A 19,695-nucleotide genomic window follows, 5' to 3' on the forward strand; every position below is an offset into this window, starting at 1 on the left:
GGAACAAGCGGTCAGGTCAAGAAGACTTTCTTGAGTTGCAGAGTTTCACCCGAGAATGGCCGATTGAGAACTTGGGTGACAGAGATTATAAATTTCACTGTTCCATTTTGGATCCTTTTGGGGAAACTATTTATTTATTTATTTATTTATACATACATGTGTGGGGTGCTTCTCTGTCAACTAAAAATCCTCATCTTTCAAAATACTACGTAACTTGTGTATACTTCATTCACCCGCTTGACTCATGAACCATTTCTCGAGTGCCTGCAGTGTGCAAGCCTGTGTGTGCTGGGCCTCGGCGTCCCGGGAGCTGTGTGCTGGGCCACAGTTAAATCCGCCAGACGGTGTGTGTGTGTGACGTTTCTTGTGGATTGCGGTGTTAGAGTGTCACTGCTGTGTGAGACCTAATGGCATGGCTTATAACGCTCTCTTCATTTTTCTCCATGTAGGACAACAGCTTTGAGCAGTTCATTATTAATTATTGTAATGAAAAGCTACAACAAATCTTCATTGAACTGACTCTTAAAGAAGAGCAGGAGGAATATATACGGGAGGTAATGTTGAAATACATTTTGTTAAAGGTTCCTTTTTTTACTCATACAAATTGTGGATTCAGAAGTCGCTATAAACAGGACCCTAAAATCAGATTTATCTAAGTTTAGCCGTATTTTGTCTTTTAAAAGTGCATTTGTTAGGACATCTAAGCTCACTGGGATTATCTTACTGCCCTGCTGCTAGAGCCTAGAACAGTGCCTGGCACATAGTAGGTGCTCAGGAAGTATCAGTTGACTGGCTCGAGTCTTAGTGGATTCCACTGTAATGATGTAAAATAATAGTGTGTTAAAAAAAGATTCAGATGAATGAGCAAACAGCAGTGGTACATCCATATCAGGCAATAAAAAGGAACAAACACCACTTGCAACAACATGGATGGACCTGGAGGGTATTATGCTAAGTGAAATAAGTCGGACTGAGAAGGACAAATACCATATGATTTCACTCATGTGGAAACTAAAAAACAAAACAGATGAATAAATAAAAGGTGGAATCAGACCGATAAGCACAGAGAACCAGCTGATGGTTGCCAGAGGGAAGAGGGGTAGAGAATGGGCAAAACAGGTGAAGGAGAATGGGAGATACCGGCTTCCAGTTATGGAATGAGCCAGTCACAGGAATGGAAGGCACAGCATATAGGGAATACAGTCCATGGGATTGTAATCTTACTGCATGGTGACAGACGGGAGCTGCGCTCATGGTGCACACAGCATAAAGTATGGAGAAGCTGGATCACTGTGTTGTACACCTGAGACTAACGTAACACTGTGTGTCAGCTATACTCAAAAGCAGTTTTTTTTTCAAACCAACATATAGTTGATCAAGGACTTATCTGAAGAATTGGCTACTCCAGAATAAAACGCATTAAAAATGAAAGAAAAAAATAATAAAAATGTCAGTCCACTGTCAAAAAAAAAAAAAAGGAACAAGCAATTGATAAACACAGTGACATAAGGAATCTCAAATGCATTATGCTAAAGGAAGGAAGCCAGATTCAAAAGTCTGTGTATCCTAGGATTCCATGATACGTTGTTCGAGAAAAGGCAAAGCGGCATTGGTTTTCTAAGATTTTATAATAAGAACAGGTAATATTTGTTGAGTGCTTACTATATTGCCAGGTGTTGTACTAGCACTGTGTAAATGATCTCACTTAATGTAATTTGAAAATAATCAGAAGTAGTGTTTATGAAGTTTCATCCTTAATTGTATGACCATGTGTGGTTTTCACTTTCATTTTTTAAATAATGTTTTTTGAAGTATAAAATTATTTCAAACAAAAGGAGGAATTATTGTATTGTGTCTATATTGTATTACATTTTTGTTTCTTTTTATTTATTTGCTTTAATATTTTAATAATGGTATTACCTATTTTTTTTCATTTTCTATAGTGTTACTGTAAACCACTAAAGACACTGAATCCTTTTTTCTTTCCTTTTTTTTGCTTCAGTACAGAATTTTCTAATGTGATTGTTATCCCCAGTGTCTTAATAAAATAACCCAGGTACTCGAAAGCTAAATCATAAATATTTCATCTTTCTTTTAGAATGATCACCATGCTTTAGAAACATTTCATACTTGGCTGGCACCTTTTTTAACGTAAACATCCTAAAAGCCAGATTCTTTCTCTTCCTGTCTTCTCATCATAAATAGATTGCCCAAACTTTGATCTGTAACTTAAAACAGTTGGTACAGATTGTCTAAAACACGTCTAAGAATATATAGGGAGATCCCTAGCTTGCTGTATGAATTAAGTTCCCCTTAGAAGAAAAATAAATGTTTACACTTACAGGCAGAGTGTAAGCAGATCCAGAATGATGACATTTAGCCTCACAGATTTGGCTTTGTAGCTAGCCTCAGAACCAGTGGGTCGATTTTTATGTCTTTCCTTACGTTAGAAATATTTTGTCTTAGCACTGGGATGTTTTTAACATTTGAATAGTCAACTGCCCTACAACATGGGATTGACTCTAAAATTAATTTTTCCTTGTGGTTACAAATTAAGAACAGAAAAAATGTGGGCCTTAGATTCCTGGGATCAAGTTCTGACTTATTTCCTTATAAACATTGTAAACATACACAAAGTAATATTGACCCAAGGGCCTGTTGAGTAAATGTTTGGCACAGAGCCAATGAAGTGCATGGGAAATTGCCACAGATGGGAGAGTGGAATGGGAGGCGGTCTCAGAACAGATCAAGGGCGTGCACTTTAGTCACATCATGTCAGTGGTAGACCGCTGAAATTAAGGAAGTTTTGGGAACCGGAAGATGACATTTTGCAGCACTGATTTTATAAAGGAAATACCCAGAGAGGACATGAAGCATAGTAAGGTGGCACAGTGGCTGATTTATAGATGGTGGTGTGTGGCTTCATCATATGGAATCTGATTTTGTTCTCTTTTGTTTCTCAGGGCATAGAATGGACACACATTGACTACTTCAATAATGCTATCATTTGTGACCTAATAGAAAATGTGAGTATAAAAATTGCTTAGTAATAATATCCTGCACAAAAGATCTCGCAGGCTTCGGTGTTAAGCTGTAGCATTTTTGCTATTTTGACACTTTTCTTTACAGAACTGCAGAGTTCTGGAGACTCTATTATAGCCATCAGAGATCATGCACGGTTCTTGAACACACACATAGACAGCTGGACGTTTTGATCCTTGGCTAGGATTTTCAGTCTCGTCCCATGGCCACATCACAGAGCCTATGCATGACGTTCAGATGCCATGCCCTCAATGCACGCCCCATTCTTGCCGGGAGCCCAGGTCCAGTCCCCGGCTCCTGGGAATATGAGCACTGGTCGGAGGAGGCTCGGGCAAAACGTTTTTGCCCAATCATATATCCATTTCATTTCCAAAATTCCAGGAACCACTTAATACACTGTTTAGTGGTTATTACCAAAAAGAGAATTATCGGTGAGGATGTGTGAAAATGTGCACGATTGCTGGGAGTGTAAATTAGTGCAGCCGTAATAGAAAGCAGCATGGAAATTCCTCAAAAAATTAAAAATAGAACTGTTGTGTGATCCAGCAGTTCCACTTCTGGGTATATATATGCAAAGGAAACAGAATCAGGATCTCGAAGAGGTATCTTTACTCCCGTGTTAATTGCAGCATTATTCACAATAGCCAAGATATGGAAACAACCTAAGTGTCCATCTATAGATGAATGGATAAAGAAGATGTGGTGTGTATATACAATGGGATATTATTCAGCCTTGAGAAAGAAGGAAATCCTGCCAGTTGTGACAAAACAGATGGACCTTGAGGGCATTGCGCTAAGTGAAATAAGTTAGGCAGAGAAAGACAAATGCTGGGTGATATCACTTATATGTAGAATCTAAAAAAGCCAAAGAAACAATAGGATGGTGGTTGCTAGGGGCTGAGGTGGGGGAAATGGGGAGATGTCCATCAAAGGGTACAGACTTCTAGTTACAAGATGAATAAGTTCCAGAGATCTAATACATAGCATGGTGATTACAGTTAACAATGCTATATTATATATTTGAAAATAGGAGAGCAGGTCTTAAATGTTCTCATCACAAAAAAAAAAAAGGTAACTATGTGACATGATAGAGGTGTTAACTAAGGCTTATGGTGGTAATCATTTTGCAGTGTAAAAGTATCTCAAATTACCACCTTGTATACCTTAAAATTCCACAGTGTTGTATGTCAACTGTATCTCACTAAAGCTGGAAAACATTGTTAAAATAAATTAATAAAGAACAACAAACATGCTCTTCAAGTTTAGGTAAAGGAGGATAAAGGGGCATGCTCTTCCAGCTACATGTTCTTCAAGTAAGATAACAAAAAACATTTCTTTGAGTTAAGATAAAAGAGGATAAAGGGACAATCATGGGAGCTGAGCTAAGTGGGACCCCAGGAGCGGCTCCAGTACAGACCCGGCCTTGGTTCAGATTGCCTACGTGGGGGATGTTGTGTGTGTGTGACTTTGCAGGTGGCCAAGGGCCACGGGAATTTTCAGGTGACCAGCTATGTCTGTATGTATGTGAAAAGGCTTAAAGTATGAAAAATTACCAGATAAATCTTAGATTCCAGAAGGTTACTAAATTTTTTTTTTACATCGTAGTCTGTAGTTTATTATAAATGAATTGATTGCAGGAAGATTAATTTGTATGTGAAAACTGGGGAGCCCTTTTTTTAGGCTTAAGGTTACTCACACTCTTGGCCTCAATAACAAAGTTATTGAAAATTGTTTGAAATAATGCGTAAACTTTATTGTCCTGCAGTCTTTTTAGTTGTCAGTGGTAGGTGAGTGCTGGAATAGAATCACAGGCTCTAAATGTCCAGCAAGTCACTTTCTGTTCATCTGTAACAAGACCTTTTGGACATTATGTAATTAGCCAGTATCTTTTCCCTCGGTTTTTAAGATACTCCTGAAGGCTGCACCTTGAATTAAATGGAACATTAAATTGAATATTCTGAAGTATGACTGTTTAAGTAAACTTTGCTTTGAAATTTTTGAACAGTTTCGGAAGGTGAATACTAACATTCCACCTAAAGCAATTCAAAACTCTAATATCCAGAAAAATCAGTGAATTTACTGAAAATTTTTTGCTTGTAAATTTTGTGACCAAAGTAATTTGCTGTGAGAACTTTAACTTTCAGAAGTCATGACTAGTACATTTTCCTTCATAAATATAACATTGAACTTAATTATTTTCCCTTCAAGAAGGAAAAACAGAGAGAGAGAACCATGGTAATATACTTAATTTAACTAGATTATCTCAGCTCCAAATCCCCTTGCATATATGCTTGAAGAAACTCAGGTGCACGTAGAAGCCTGGGTACATAAAGGAAATGTTTCCTTCCGGTGTTACCTAACAATAATGTTTACTCTGGGGCTGTTGTGAACACACTTGATCCCTGAGAGTCCACACTTCCCCTGGGGTTTTGTGTGGAATGAGCAAATGCTGGTCAGAGGATGTCATGGCCTTGTGAGGAGAAGGGGAGAGGAACCAGGAGCTTTGGCCCGGTGGAAGTGGGTGGGGCTGATGGTCAGTAAAGTGGATTGTTCTCTTTGGAGTGGAGACATATGGGCCCATAGGGGCAATCCAAGGAAGAGCGGCCTTTATTTAGCAAAGTAGAAGATTCTGGATTTTTGATTCAGTTTAACTGGGCTGACTGCTCTTAGGATAAATAGGACCATAAGGTCTGAATACACAACAAATTCTCACTCGTGTTCAACATTCGTTTTGAAATTTTATGTGGAAGAATTTTATTCTAAACAGATATTCTTGAAACACAGCTTGATTGCCTTGATCCCAAATCACATTTTTTTTTTTTGCTAGAAAATAAACTATTTTGAACACATGAACAATCTGAAAACATCTGAAACCAATTTCCTTCTGAAGCTATGGATCAAATAATGGCCTTAGAAGACTGTGCTTTGTGATTTATGACCACATGTCGTAGAGATTGCATTGTCACGTGTAGTTTCGGATGTTTAGATTTGTGTTTGAGTGTGTTTGGAATATGAGGTCTGATTTGCCTTTTTTGAACAATGTGGATTTCAGTCATCAGCCCACTGAGGTAGCTGAGGTGACTCCTAAGTCCTATTCTGTGGGGGGGTGAGGGGGCAGAGTGGGGGAGGGAGACGGATAGAGACCCCTCCCCCCCCCCCCAGCAGGGACACACACCTGGGACTGTGGAAGGGGGCCGGGACTCCTGTGGCTTTTTGTGGCTTGTTTTGATTCTCTGCTTTTTGTTGTAACCGAGCGGAATTTTCTTGTGACTAAGTTAATTGTGTTTGACGGTGTAATTAGGAATAATTATTTAAACAATACAGTGAGGAAGGAAAGAGACCCTTTTTATTTCCTTTCTCGCAGAACACAAATGGGATCCTGGCCATGCTGGATGAGGAGTGCCTGAGACCTGGCACGGTCACCGATGAGACCTTCTTGGAGAAGCTCAACCAAGTTTGCGCCACTCACCAGCACTTTGAGAGCAGGATGAGCAAGAGCTCTAGGTTTCTTAATGACACATCCCTGCCTCACAGCTGTTTCAGAATTCAGCACTATGCTGGCAAGGTACGGGGGAGCCGCGAGCACCCAGTGGGCCTGCAGTCCTTCCCTTGAGGAGGCCATGCCTCAGGTGGCATTTGGACCAGTGCCAACTTGTAAGGATGAGTCGCTGAAATCGTAGGATCAGTAAATTGTTTAATAGAGGTAGAATCTGGATCGTGTTGAGTCAAAATCTTAACTGAGAGCTGAAAGGAAAAGCCAGTGGTCTTAATGAAAGAGCTCAAATGTATTTTAAAAATCGATGTTATTGTTTCCAAGCTCTGTTATCCTATAAAAATAGATCTGTCAGCATGAATAAAAGGAGACTTGCTAGTAAAAATTAGGAGTCACTAACGACTGACAGTAAGGTTTTAGAAGCACAGATCACTTAGCAAAAACAATGAATTCTTAGATTGAGATTTTGAAACAACAGTGGGGAAAATACCTACTTCTTTAAAAAAAACACTTATTGGGATGCCTGGGTGGCTTAGTCGGTTAAGTGTCTGCCTTCGGCTCAGGTCATGATCCCAGGGTCCTGGGATCGAGACCCACATCGGGCTCCCTGCTCAGTGGGGAGCCTGCTTCTCCCTCTGCCTCTCCCCCTGCTTGTGCTCTCTCTCTCTCTGACAAATAAATAAATACAATCTTAAAAAAAAAAAAAGCACTTACTCATTTGCTTAATATTTGAGGGTATTAATTTTATGCCACCTAAGATCTATAAAGATAATGTTAAAACCAATTTTGACAATAGCTTAATTTTTAGAGTCCTGAAAGAGTATCAGTTGACGTTAATACCTCCTTTCTTTTACATAAGTTTGCAAATTCCAAAGAGGAAAACATTCTTATTTATATATTTAGTAAAAATTAAGTATATGGTACCCAAATTTCTGTTAATTTCAAAAAGTTGGAACTTAGTACTTCTTTTTTTTTTTTTTGTTAGCTTATGTTATTAAAAGATACTTTTCTGGTCAGTTTCTTTGCCCGCTTAGGAGGTCTGAAAATATCAGTGCTATCTCTATTTTCTCCTACTTTTAAGCAGACTAGAATTGGCACATGTGAACTAAAAAAAAAGAAAGAAAAGTAAAACCTCAAAAATGTGCTCAAACACCAAAAAAGCCTACAATCCTTTGAAAATGTTACGATAGCATTTTTTGGAGTTTATTCTTGCAAATCCTGAAGTGTAATAGAATTTATTTTGAACTCTTGTGTGATTTAGATAGATGGAATTTAAACTTGGAGGCTAATTCGGTATTAGGAGTGTGACTAATGTGCTGGCGGGGGGGGGGGGGGGGTTGATGGGGAAAGTAGAGGCTGCATTATAGATAGTCTTGGAATATTTTTAACAGTTGTGTGATGCCCGGGACTGCAGTATGTCAGCTGTTGAGTTTCGTGTGCTCCTTATAGGTGCTGTATCAAGTGGAAGGATTTGTTGACAAAAACAATGATCTTCTCTATCGAGACCTGTCCCAAGCCATGTGGAAAGCTGGCCACACCCTCATCAAGTCTCTGTTCCCCGAAGGGAACCCCACCAAGATCAACCTGAAAAGGCCTCCTACAGCAGGCTCTCAGTTCAAGGCGTCTGTGGCCACACTGATGAAAAACCTCCAGACCAAGAATCCAAACTACATTAGGTATTTCTGGCACATAAAATTCTTTGACAGGTTCATTAGGAAGGTACTTTCAAGGAAGATCATTTCCCTGTTTGCCTAAATCAGAATATAACCCCCACAGAGGATAACCCAAGTTCTTACCCGTCAAATAATGTGGTATCTTGGGTTCGCTTAAAAAATACTCCGGTGCCCTTCCCACCCCTTCAAGCAAGGAATTTAAAAAAGCGGGGGGGATAGATATTTAATGAAATTGCATTGTTCGCACATAGGATTTTTCACTTTTTGTATCTTTGTTTCATGACGTGTTCAGAAATGTAAGCGTTTTTTCTGGTAAAGGTTTTGCAGAAAACTCTTCTGTTGGATTCATCTTCTTACATTAACTTAGAGCACAGCATTAAAGCAAGTGGGGCTTTAGTTCCAACTTTGGTGTTAGAAAATATGTCTCTTTCTTCTTGAGACTTACAGATTTGGAGAAAGGAATGACTCCCAAAACATTCTTAAATTTTTCAAAGCAACAGAAAGAATTCCTTCAGAAGCATCTGGTCTTTTTTTCCTGTTTCCAGGGCACCTTAGATCTCAAGATTCAGTAAAGCCCAATGAGGATTGGAGTTTTCAATCTGTGTATTTGGTGAAGTAGATAATGGGGGATGTGTATCTAACAGGTCAGGTTTCGTATAGCGCACACACACTCACACATCCTTTCCATAACTGTCTTTGAAAATGCCGTTGTGAGGAACCTAGCGGGAAGAACATTTCTGTGTGGTTTGTTTACCTAATATTTATATTGGTAACAAATATAAATAGTCAAAACCCCCTGGTTTGATTGCAATCAGGTTGGAACATATAGCAGGCAAAGATCCTAGTTTCAAAAAAGAAAAAAAACCCAGGAAACTTTCTGTGGTCAGTTGCTTTTGTTATTCTCAATTAAGTGGACTTTTAAAAAGTTATTATTTAATAATAATTTGCATGATGTGATATGCACAGATCCTAGGTGAATAGCTCAGTTATTTTTTCATTGTTGTATTCACTTTGACAACCACCACCTTGGTCGACATAAGGAATATTCTATCACCCCAGAATGTTCCTTCATCTTCCTTCCTTTTTAGTGACTTTATTGTATCTCTAAGAAGTCTTAATAAACTATAAGCTTGTGAATATATTATATTTTTTTCTAGAGTCTTTGTAGTTTCAGATTTCATGTTAAGGTCCATATTTTTCCATATAGATATCCCGTTGCTCTGGCACCATATATTGAAAAGAAAAAAATCGCTATTTTTTATTCAGTTATCTTGATGCCTTTATTGAAAATCAGTTGAAAACGTGTAAGTGTTTAGGTCTAAACTCACTAGGCTGTTCCCATTGATCTGGTTGTCTATTTTTAAGCCAAAGGGTGGACATTATTTTTTGTAAATGTAAAAGGAGAAGCATAAAAACACCAAAGTCAAACTAGGTAAGACTTAATTGTTCACATATTATATATGTGTGAATTTATTTAACACTTGTAAGTAGGCAGATATAACCATAAATGTTTAATAGTGTATTAATTAAGATATAGAGATTGCTTCCGTAAGATCCAAACATAACAATGGCTTAAACAAGACTCACTTATTCCTTATGTAACTTCTGAGTATAAGGATTTTGGGGCTAATCCAGCATTTTCTTCTATTTTGTGGCTCTGTGGTTTCCAGGGTGTTTCCCTCATCCATATTGTCAAAGATGGCTTTCTACCATGGCTCTATATTCCCAGCCAGCGGTTAGAGAAGAACAAGGGGAGTGCAAGTCCCTTCCTTTTAAGGACACACAGAAATGCCATATATTAATTCTGTTGTGATCCTGGTGGCCAGACTTTTGATCACATGGCCACACCTACTTGGAAAAGAGGCTGGGAAATGTTCATTGTTCCTTGGACAGCAAAATGCCCTGTTAAAAAGGAGGGAGAGGGGCGCCTGGGTGGCTCAGTTGGTTGAGCGACTGCCTTCGGCTCAGGTCATGATCCTGGAGTCCCGGAATCGAGTCCCGCATCGGGCTCCCTGCTCGGCAGGGAGTCTGCTTCTCCCTCTGACCCTCCCCCCTCTCATGTGTTCTCTCTCATTCTCTCTCAAATAAATAAATAAAATCTTTAAGAATAAAAAAAAAGGAGGGAGATACAGGGCAATAGGGAAACAGTAGTGTTTTTAATAGTTTCAGTGAGTTATATCATACGGTACAGTAAAGTATATGAATCTTAATTGCACAGCTTGTTGAAGTTTTTATATATGTATACACCTGTGCCCATCATCCCCGAAGGGTCCTTTGTGCCCCTTCTCTGTCGATCTGCACCCCTACCTCTCCCCAGAGGTAACAGCAATACTGATTTCTAATCATAGATTTGTTTTTCTTGAACTTCATATAAATGGAATTAAAAAATATATACTCTTTTATGTCAAACGTATTTCAATCAACAGAACGTCAGTGATATTCATCCCTGTTATTATTGCATGTATTAGTATATTCTTTAAGTGCCATGTATGTATGTCATATTCATTTTTAGGTTTCTGTAAAACAGTTTAAAATAATTTTAAAAGATATGACTAGGTTTCCCAAGGATAATAAATAATTATCGCAAAATAATTATATACTCTACTTTGTAAAACACAGATCTATCCTCAAGAGACAGAGTTTAAAACCTAAAATCTGTGTGATATTTTAGGTGCATCAAACCAAATGATAAAAAAGCAGCACACATCTTCACCGAGGCTCTAGTATGTCATCAGATCAGGTACCTGGGTCTTTTGGAGAATGTTCGAGTGAGGAGGGCAGGCTATGCCTTCAGGCAGGCCTATGAACCGTGCCTAGAAAGATACAAAATGCTTTGTAAACAAACATGGCCTCATTGGAAAGGACCAGCAAGGTAAGAAATGCATTGATCACATTTAATAATGAAGTTTTAAAGCCTACAAATCCCATGCTATTTTCTTCACCTGCTGTTAGTAAAACAATTCTGTGGCAAGTTGGATGCTTCCTCTGTGTTGGACCCTCTTCCATTAGGGTACCATTTTGTGCCAATCAGTGATTGATTATAGAGGCCTCGATTGTAAGGTCTGAACAGGGCTTATCCACATTTGGAACTTGTATGTCAATAGAATTTTAAAAATATGCTGTGGCAAGTTCATAGGAGGGGATTTGTAATTGCTAAGTATATTTGTGTAGAATCATGAAAGGAGTTAGAGGCATCTCAGATCACTGCTCTTCGCTTTTTGGGTTTTTTTTTCCTGGGGAATTAACCCCAGAGACAGACGGTGAGTGGGGGTGAGGGTCTTACTCTTCGCCTGGGTCTGCCCCAACTGAGAAATAGATACAGGAGCAGATAGGACTCAGAGTCAGTGTTATTGCTGGTGAAGCTGGATTGGAGAACATGGTGGAATCCAGGTCCTGCGGCTTTCCGCCCATCTTCGCTGAATTGTACTCAGGCATCTAGTCCCAGACAGAGCGACGGACCCCTGCAGGAGCAGCCCCTGTGAGCTCTCCACGTGCAGACAGAACCTGTGTACTGCCGGGGGGCTGCTGCAGAAGAGAAAGCAGGCTTCGGCTGTCCACTGCGCTTTCTTCAGCTCTTGCCCGGCGGAGAAGTTGCCCCTTCTCTGCAGGTGGCAGAAGCTCTCCCAACCACCACAGGAAGGCCGCCGTGTCTGTTTTACGGGCCTGTGCAGGCACTAGGGATTTGATTTCACCGTACTGGTATTGCCCCCACATTCTCACTGGACAAGGCCTGGAATAGGACACTCACCCTGTGTATTACAAGGAGATGAACTCCAGACATATGATGTGGCCTCCGATGCCACAGGTCAATACCCAGGCAGTGTGGGATCTGCGTACTGTTTGTTCCCATTGCTAATTGCCACGGTAGAATAGTCAGTATTTACCATAATGCACAGAACATGCCTTCACTCCCTGCTTGGCACCTAGGCCCTAAGTCGGTGGGCTGAAGTTTCGTTAAAGATTGATGTTGAAAGCGGGGTCCAGGATGGAGAAGTCAGAGCCCAGCTCAGGCCTTGCTCCCATCGCATAAGGCCTCTGCTTCATTCCACCCCATTGGTCTGGCACTTAGCACTCTCTCTTGGGTTCTGCCCATGCTGTGAGGCATGAGCGCAATATTAAAAATATTTTCAAGAATTAACTGAGCGGGCTCAAAAATAGATGTGAATTTCTTGTATCCCCTCCTGATCCTGGTTGGGGCTTTGTTATGGGTATATTTGATACAAAGATTGCCTCTGTTAATGAAATCAAGATACTGGCTTTAATGCCATATTTTCCTAGACTACATAGTTCCGAACCCAAATTTACTCTTTCAGCGTTACTGGATTTGGTTTAATTTGTGGAGTTCAGTCTGAAGAATCTTTCACAAAAGACTGCTTACTGAAAGACCAATTGTACTTGGAAATAAAGCTATTTTTTTATGCTGCTAAGAACCTGATACCATGATTGAAGAGAAGATAACCTCTTTTTATAACTCAGAAAACTCACTGTTTTTATTTATTTTTATAGGGCTGGCGTGGAGGTTCTGTTTAATGAATTAGAGATTCCTGTGGAAGAATACTCCTTTGGTAGATCAAAGATATTCATCCGGAACCCGAGAACAGTAAGTAACCAAAATCTTGACACTCTGAACTTAAGTTATAATCATATAGGCAAGTCCTTAAAGGATATTTAACTTCATAACATCACCAGAGATGCTGCCAGGAGGCCCACATTCTTGTTTTTTCTGCAGACCTCCAGGAGGATGGGCAAGTAGGAGGGCAGTAGAAGAACGTGGTTTTTTTTTTTTTGTTTGTTTTTTAAAGATTTTATTTATTTATTTGACAGAGAGAGACACAGCGAGAGAGGGAACACAAGCAGGGGGAGTGGGAGAGGGAGAAGCAGGCTCCCTGCAGAGCAGGGAGCTCGATGCGGGACTTGATCCCAGGACCCCGGGATCATGACCTGAGCCGAAGGCAGTCGCCTAACCAACTGAGCCACCCAGGCGCTCGAACGTGGTTTTTTTAATGAAACATCAAAATCTTTGAACTGATAGATTGTACACCACTTACTAGAGAAACGGTTATTACAGCAATAAAACCTCCCTAATTCATAGGAATTGGGGGTAAATTCAGTCTGTATTGATTATAGCTGAATTATGTAATAATTTTAGGAAAGACAACCCTATTATTTTAAAGTACGTGAAAGCATTCCTATTGAAAAAATTTTTAAGGTGAAAAGGACACTTAAAATTCTACGTAGGAACTCCAAGGGAATGTTTTTTTGTAAATGAATATAGACTAGGATGAAGTATAATTAACATAGCAGTGTCTTTGGTAATTTGGAGAATTTGGCAAATGTTTGAATTGTTCAAGAGAGAAACATTATCAGCATCCCCCTGCACTTAGTAGTTGCATTCCCGTGGATAGCGTGAAGGTAAATCTGAGCTTCCAGTTCAGCCCCTCTCTGATTTGTCAAATTCTACATCGCCCTATTGTAAATAGTGGATCTTGTATGAATTCATCAAAATAAGTCTTCTCGTGGGTTGTTATTCCTATCATCTGTAATTAAGATGGTTATGCATTTTTTTTCTCAATGTGGTTGATTCTAACATTGTGAACTTTTTCCTCCTGGAGATGTCTTTCATGCATGTCATAAGGTTTTGGTAGACTTTTGATAAATCCATCTACCCTTTCTTATTAGTTATTCAAACTAGAAGACCTGAGGAAACAGCGTCTTGAGGACTTGGCCACTCTCATTCAGAAGATTTATCGGGGGTGGAAATGCCGCACACACTTCCTGCTAATGAGAAAAAGCCAGATCGTGGTAGCCGCCTGGTATAGGAGATACGCGGTAAGAGCCTCTGACCTTTCTCATCTGTAATAATGAGGCTTATTTGCAAGTATTCATTATGTAGTTAACTGTGTATGTCATTTTTACATATTCGGTTCCCCCAGCAACTTCATGGAATGAGTGCTCTTGTGGTACCTTTGTTAAAGACAGGGAAACTGAGGCATGAGGCGTCAAGTAACTTGCCCGTGGGCAAACAGCCACTAAGCAGCAGAGATGAGGTTTGCATCCAGGACAACTTTAAAGCTCAAGTTTAGTATGTCACGACGCTGCCTTCCCTGATATAGATACATGTAGTGAGAGATTGAAATCTTGAAATTGCTCATCAGATTTAAAGAGGCAGTGTCATTTAACTCTCTTCATATCGTAGGGTCAATTTTCCAGAATAATTGGCTATTCTCCGTGTATTGTAGCAGTGCTGAAAATGCCTTCATTCCAGAAAACTAATGCCCCATTGTAGTAGAATTCTGGGTTTGGTGCAAGAGTTCAATTTCCTTTAGTCCTCAGATAGCTGGTCTTATTAACTAGGGGAAAAGACTCAAAAATACAGTATGTTTACTTAATAGACATGGCATTTCTTTTTGGGATTTTCTTTCTCACTTGATTATAGATGTTTCATTGAAGGAGTAACATGTTTGACGGAAGCCCGGAGGTTTGCCTTTAGGCTAGCTTAAACCTGGGCTGTGTTCTCACAAATGAATTTTAGTGATAAAAACACTACTCCCAAGTGCTTTTTCAATCTATGCATTTGCTCTAGAGAGTGAGTCGGAAGATGAATTGAATTTGCAGTCAGATCTCCTTTAGGGTATTCTGTTTCTCTGCTCTAGAAACATCTTACTAGGAGGCGGTGTGTAACCAGGACATAGTGTTGCTGACCTAGTCTCATGTCATGTGTTTTAGCGTAATATGTCCAAGTTTGAGAAATTAAGGACATACTTAAATGATTAAGCCAAAGAAAAAAAATTGCTTGATCTTTAAGAGAGTACCTTTACAATTGCTTCCTCTAGTCGAAAGGGTACAACCAGTAGTATGGGTGTGGACGTATGGACCTGTCCAGTCACGATGATGGTTGTATTCCTATGTAATCTGCAAAGGCGCAGAGGACGGTTGTCAGCAACCTGGCTGTGGTGGATTCTCTTCCGTGCACACAGCAATGGCACTTGGCATTTCTGCAGATTCATAATGCTCTATGTTGTATTCGCCTGAGAAAGGGGGGACTGAGAAATCACCAGTCCTCAGGGACCCTTTTCATCATTTATTTTTGAGATCATTAAGAAAATCCACGTTTGGGAGTGTAGTGAATTCATCTACCTTGAATCCTACGAATGCTTTTGCCAACACCTACTCTTCCAGGTTCTGGGGAGAGCACCATGAACAAAACAACCTAATTTCCTGACCTCCTAGAGTTTATATCTAGTAAGGGACAATATGGGTGTAAGCAAGTGAATAATCGGAACAATTACGGATCGTAGTCAGTGCTACGAAGGAAACCAAGAGTACTGAGATAAAGGATAGTGGAGAATTAGGATGTAAATATAAGATACAAATTTAGATAGCAAGGTCAAGGAAGACCTCTGGAAGGCGGCATTTCATCAGAAGTCTGCGAAGAAACAGGGCAATGAACCAGGAAAAGCAGGTACCATCTGTGGCCTTTCCTCCCTATGTCTCCAGACGAATAAAAGCCACCATGTAATGTACCATTAAATCATGATGGGGAGAGCGACGATGAATACTGATTTGGAGAATAGAAACAAATAATAGCCTAACTTTCAGAGAAAGTATTAATTTTGCCCTAGTGTCAAATCTGCTTCAGAAGTTGAGCTAAACACCTCAACCAGTTAACTACGTGTTATCCACGCCAGGGATTAAACTCAGTATTTTTCCTCAATCAGATAACGTCAACACTTTCTCCATGCCTGTTTTCAGTTGCTGATTATTTTAAAATCCATATTCTGTCCTTTTTAATGGCTCTATGAGATGAATTTTAAAGTGAGATAGAGTTCTTTTCAAGCCATTTAGGAGTTTCAGAAGAGAACAGTGAGGTACCAAATGGATGTCAGAAGTGATGGTCAGAGACGGTGGGTGTAGTTTGTTGTACAGCACGGAATATTCTTCTGTGAGGAATCTGGGGGCGGGGAGGGGTTTGCAGCTCCTCATTTGACAGATGAGGAAATGGAGACCCAGAGAAGGTAGTGACTTGTCCGAGGTCTTTGTCTCTGGTGTTCTCTTGCTTTGCTGCTCATGTGTTGATCACATCACCGTGTTTCCTCTGAGCTTCCAAAATACAACCTAGGGTGCTGAAAGGCATGTCTGCCCCCCCAGTAAAGGGAGCTGAGCAGTCTAGCATTTCCAAAGTGAAAGAAGCACATCATGACTTCAGTACATTGAAAAGCTGAAATTTCACCCCAGATGCACATGTGCCAGGGAATATTCCACATTAAATACAGTAAGAGCTCACGTTTCTAGGGGTAGGATTCCAATCGCCTCCACTCTCTGAGGCATCAGCCCTAGAACTAAAAAGGGCCTCTGGGCATTGAGCTTGCTGTGTCAACATTTGGCCTGGGGCCTCCTTCTTGGAGCCTCACTGGGTTTGCTTTAACCTTCCCCACCCAGAGGTGACCTTGGCTGTATTTGAACCTACTTGGTGCTCACTCGACTCTCCCAAGATGCTGTTTCTGTTTCACATCGCCGACTGGTGTCCACTGCAAGTCCTTGGGTGCAGGAGTGGGGTTGGATTCACGTTTATATCCCCACAGTTCTATTAAAGTGATGATCATTGAATTATATTTAGCATCCTTAAAAGCATTCTCTGGATTAACTGTAATAATTTTGGATCGTTTGATATTTTGATTTTTTTACATATTGGTTCCCAGAAGGAATATGGGAGATCAAGGGTTAATTGCACTAAGTGAGCAAGTCCTCTTTCTCAATCCTTGCACTGTGTGTGTTACAGATGTGTAAATAGAACCGCTAATATCTTTCCCTTTCGTCCTATAGCAACAAAAGAGGTATCAGCAGATCAAGAGTTCTGCCTTGGTAATTCAGTCTTATATCCGGGGTTGGAAGGTAAGTTTGAAAGAAGTGAGCCTTATTTATTTGGGGTTTTCAGGTTCTTCACAAAGGATGATGTCTTTAAGGTCACCCTGCAGGGGAGAGCTCCTCGTCTCCTGCCTACCCTGTAAACAGTCAGATAGAAAGAATAAATATTATGGGCGATGCTGGGGCCCTTGTGACCATGTCTTGGCTGCATCCTTCCAACCGGCTCTCTTTTCAAGAGCTTTGTTCTCTGAGCAGGAAGTCCTTGAAATAATACCGTACATGATTTCAGTATCCTCTTGCCCCCTGTTTGCCAGGGAAGTGTAGCCCAGAGGGCTGTCTCTCACACTGTTGCCTCTGTACCTGTGTGTCCTGCCGGACCTCAGCACCCCCAGCCCGGCTCCCTTCCCGTAACTTCCTGGTGACCGTCTTGTGGGCTGCCCCGTAATGAACAAAACATCCTGAGCTCTGGCCATTCTAGTGGGGATCACAGCGCACCCATCACCGAGTTCCAGGTCCTTCCTACAAGCTTGGTTCGGAGGTCAGCAAACTACAGCCTCTGGACCAAATCAAGCCTATGCCTGTTTTTGTGCAAAGAATGGCTTTTATATTTTTTAAAGCATTGTTTAAAACAAAAGAAGAACCATCTCATGAGGTGTTAAAAATTATATGGGATACAAATTTTGTATAAATATATATACAAATATAAAATATATATATAAATATATATACAAATATAATTACAAAGTTCATATAAAGTTTTATTGGTACAAAACCTTGCTTATTTATTTACATCTTGCGAGTGGCTGCTTTAGTGCTGTCACATCAGAACTGAGTAGTTGTGGTAGAGAACATAAAACCTGTAAAGCCGGAAATACTTCCCGTCTGGCCTTCTACAGAAAGGTTATTGACCCCTGCTCCAGGTCGAAGATACTTCAGGGCCTATCCTGACCACTTTCCTATTGGGAGATTTTGTGGGGTGAGCTGGGTCCAGAGGGGCTACTCCAAGGTAGTTCCCAGGCCCAGGGCCCCTTCAGAGGGTAGAGCCCTGGGCCAGGAGTCCAGCGGCATCGATTGACCTTCGTCTAGGCCCGTGGGACACTTTGGTCGTTGTCCCACAGCAGATGCCAAAATATAAATCCAAGCACATAGAGGAAGTGAAATTAGCGCCTGCCAGTTCTTCTTTGACCTCATTACTGGGTCATGGGGCCATGACTCCAGTCTAGAGACTTCAGACATTCAGAGTCCTCCTCCAAACCACGCGCTGCCCTGGCCCCCACAAAGTCAGTTCCTGGTGGCTACTGGGAAGAAGCCGCTGGTTTTGGACCAGTGAGATTATTTTAGCAAGTTTTTAAACATCTCTTCTGAATAAAAAGTACAGCTCCGGTTATGTTCTGTATACAACAATAATGAAAGTGATAAATGGATTTTGGAGGATCATTGGAGATCCTCCGACCACGTTCTGAGAGCGGTTCCTTCCATCCGATGTGCGCCAGCTTCTATTGCTTGTGCTCAGATTTTCCTCCTGTCACACGTGAGGGCACGGGAGGCCGCTACCTCAGTCTGAGTGGCGGCTACACTGTTATGCTCGACGACGGCCTCATTTACCACCTTCTCCTGGTCCATTGAGGCCTTAGACTAAGCAAGTTCTCCCTTTTCTCTCTTTAAGCTGTAGATCTTTCACTTGAGAACGGATATGATGACTGTCTCCTCAAGTATTTTTTTTCCCAAATCACTATGGAATTTCATTTTTTTGGTTAACTCTCTATTTTCCTGGGTGATTCTTCCCCTCAGGCCCGGAAGATCCTGCGGGAACTGAAGCACCAAAAGCGATGTGAGGAAGCAGCCACCACCATTGCGGCGTATTGGCGTGGGACCCAGGTAGGCCAGAGACTGCCCCCCAGCCGCCCCCCCCGGGAAGGCAGTGGGTCGGGAGTAACGTGTGGGGCCACGGACCCTCTCCTTCGGGGGCCAGAAATGTTTCCCTGGCTTAAGCTACTGAGCACGCCTTTACCTGCCTGTCTCTCCAACATTGTGGTGTGGGGTGGAGGCACACGCTTTCGCGTTCACTGTGTGATGGTGACTGGTGTCTCTCTTCCTCTTTCCCCTTTGGGAACCAGCAGTAACCTTTCTTGCCTTAAACTTTTCTGTAACTCCTTTTCAAATGCATCACAGGCGCGAAGGGAACTGAGCCGGCTGAAGGAGGAGGCTAGGAATAAACATGCTATTGCAGTTATTTGGGCTTACTGGCTTGGATCTAAGGTACTTGATTCGTACAACCCGTCCCTCGGTCCCGGAATCCGCCACGATCAGTTTGGATCTTTAGCCTGTCGGGCTGAATGACTCCAGCTAACGGTGGCTCCCACTGGTGCATGTCCTAGCAGCCGGATTTGATAAACCTGGGATGGTAGCGTCAGTAGTACCCATTAGGATCCCTAAGCATGTGTAGGCCGAATGTGTAGACTCCAATTGCTTCTTAATGAGGCACCAGTATAATTGCTCCTTTTTAAAAAAAAACTCTCAAGTAACGTGCATGTTTAGTTTAGGTTTTTTTTCCCCCTCCCCCTTCCCTCCCTCCAACCCCCCAACATACACTGACAGTTTTCTTGAGGGATTTTTGTTTGG

General features: G+C 41.1%; 1 protein-coding gene across 2 annotated transcripts in view; it reads left to right on the plus strand.

Moving 5' to 3' along the window:
- The window catches only part of MYO1B (myosin IB), a 181,979-nt gene that overhangs the window by 142,828 nt on the left and 19,456 nt on the right, over positions 1-19,695 (plus strand). The window contains exons 14-23 of one of the 2 annotated variants that reach the window (XM_021703211.1): positions 450-554; positions 2,964-3,026; positions 6,407-6,607; positions 7,985-8,211; positions 10,880-11,080; positions 12,715-12,808; positions 13,888-14,037; positions 17,032-17,100; positions 18,865-18,951; positions 19,246-19,332. In XM_021703211.1, the coding sequence (XP_021558886.1) occupies positions 450-554; positions 2,964-3,026; positions 6,407-6,607; positions 7,985-8,211; positions 10,880-11,080; positions 12,715-12,808; positions 13,888-14,037; positions 17,032-17,100; positions 18,865-18,951; positions 19,246-19,332 (1,284 nt within the window). The remainder of the gene's footprint in view (positions 1-449; positions 555-2,963; positions 3,027-6,406; positions 6,608-7,984; positions 8,212-10,879; positions 11,081-12,714; positions 12,809-13,887; positions 14,038-17,031; positions 17,101-18,864; positions 18,952-19,245; positions 19,333-19,695) is intronic. The other variant, XM_021703209.1, reaches the window with a different exon arrangement.

Source organism: Neomonachus schauinslandi, chromosome 3 (assembly GCF_002201575.2).
Source record: "Neomonachus schauinslandi chromosome 3, ASM220157v2, whole genome shotgun sequence".
In the NCBI taxonomy this organism is placed as follows: domain Eukaryota; kingdom Metazoa; phylum Chordata; class Mammalia; order Carnivora; family Phocidae; genus Neomonachus; species Neomonachus schauinslandi.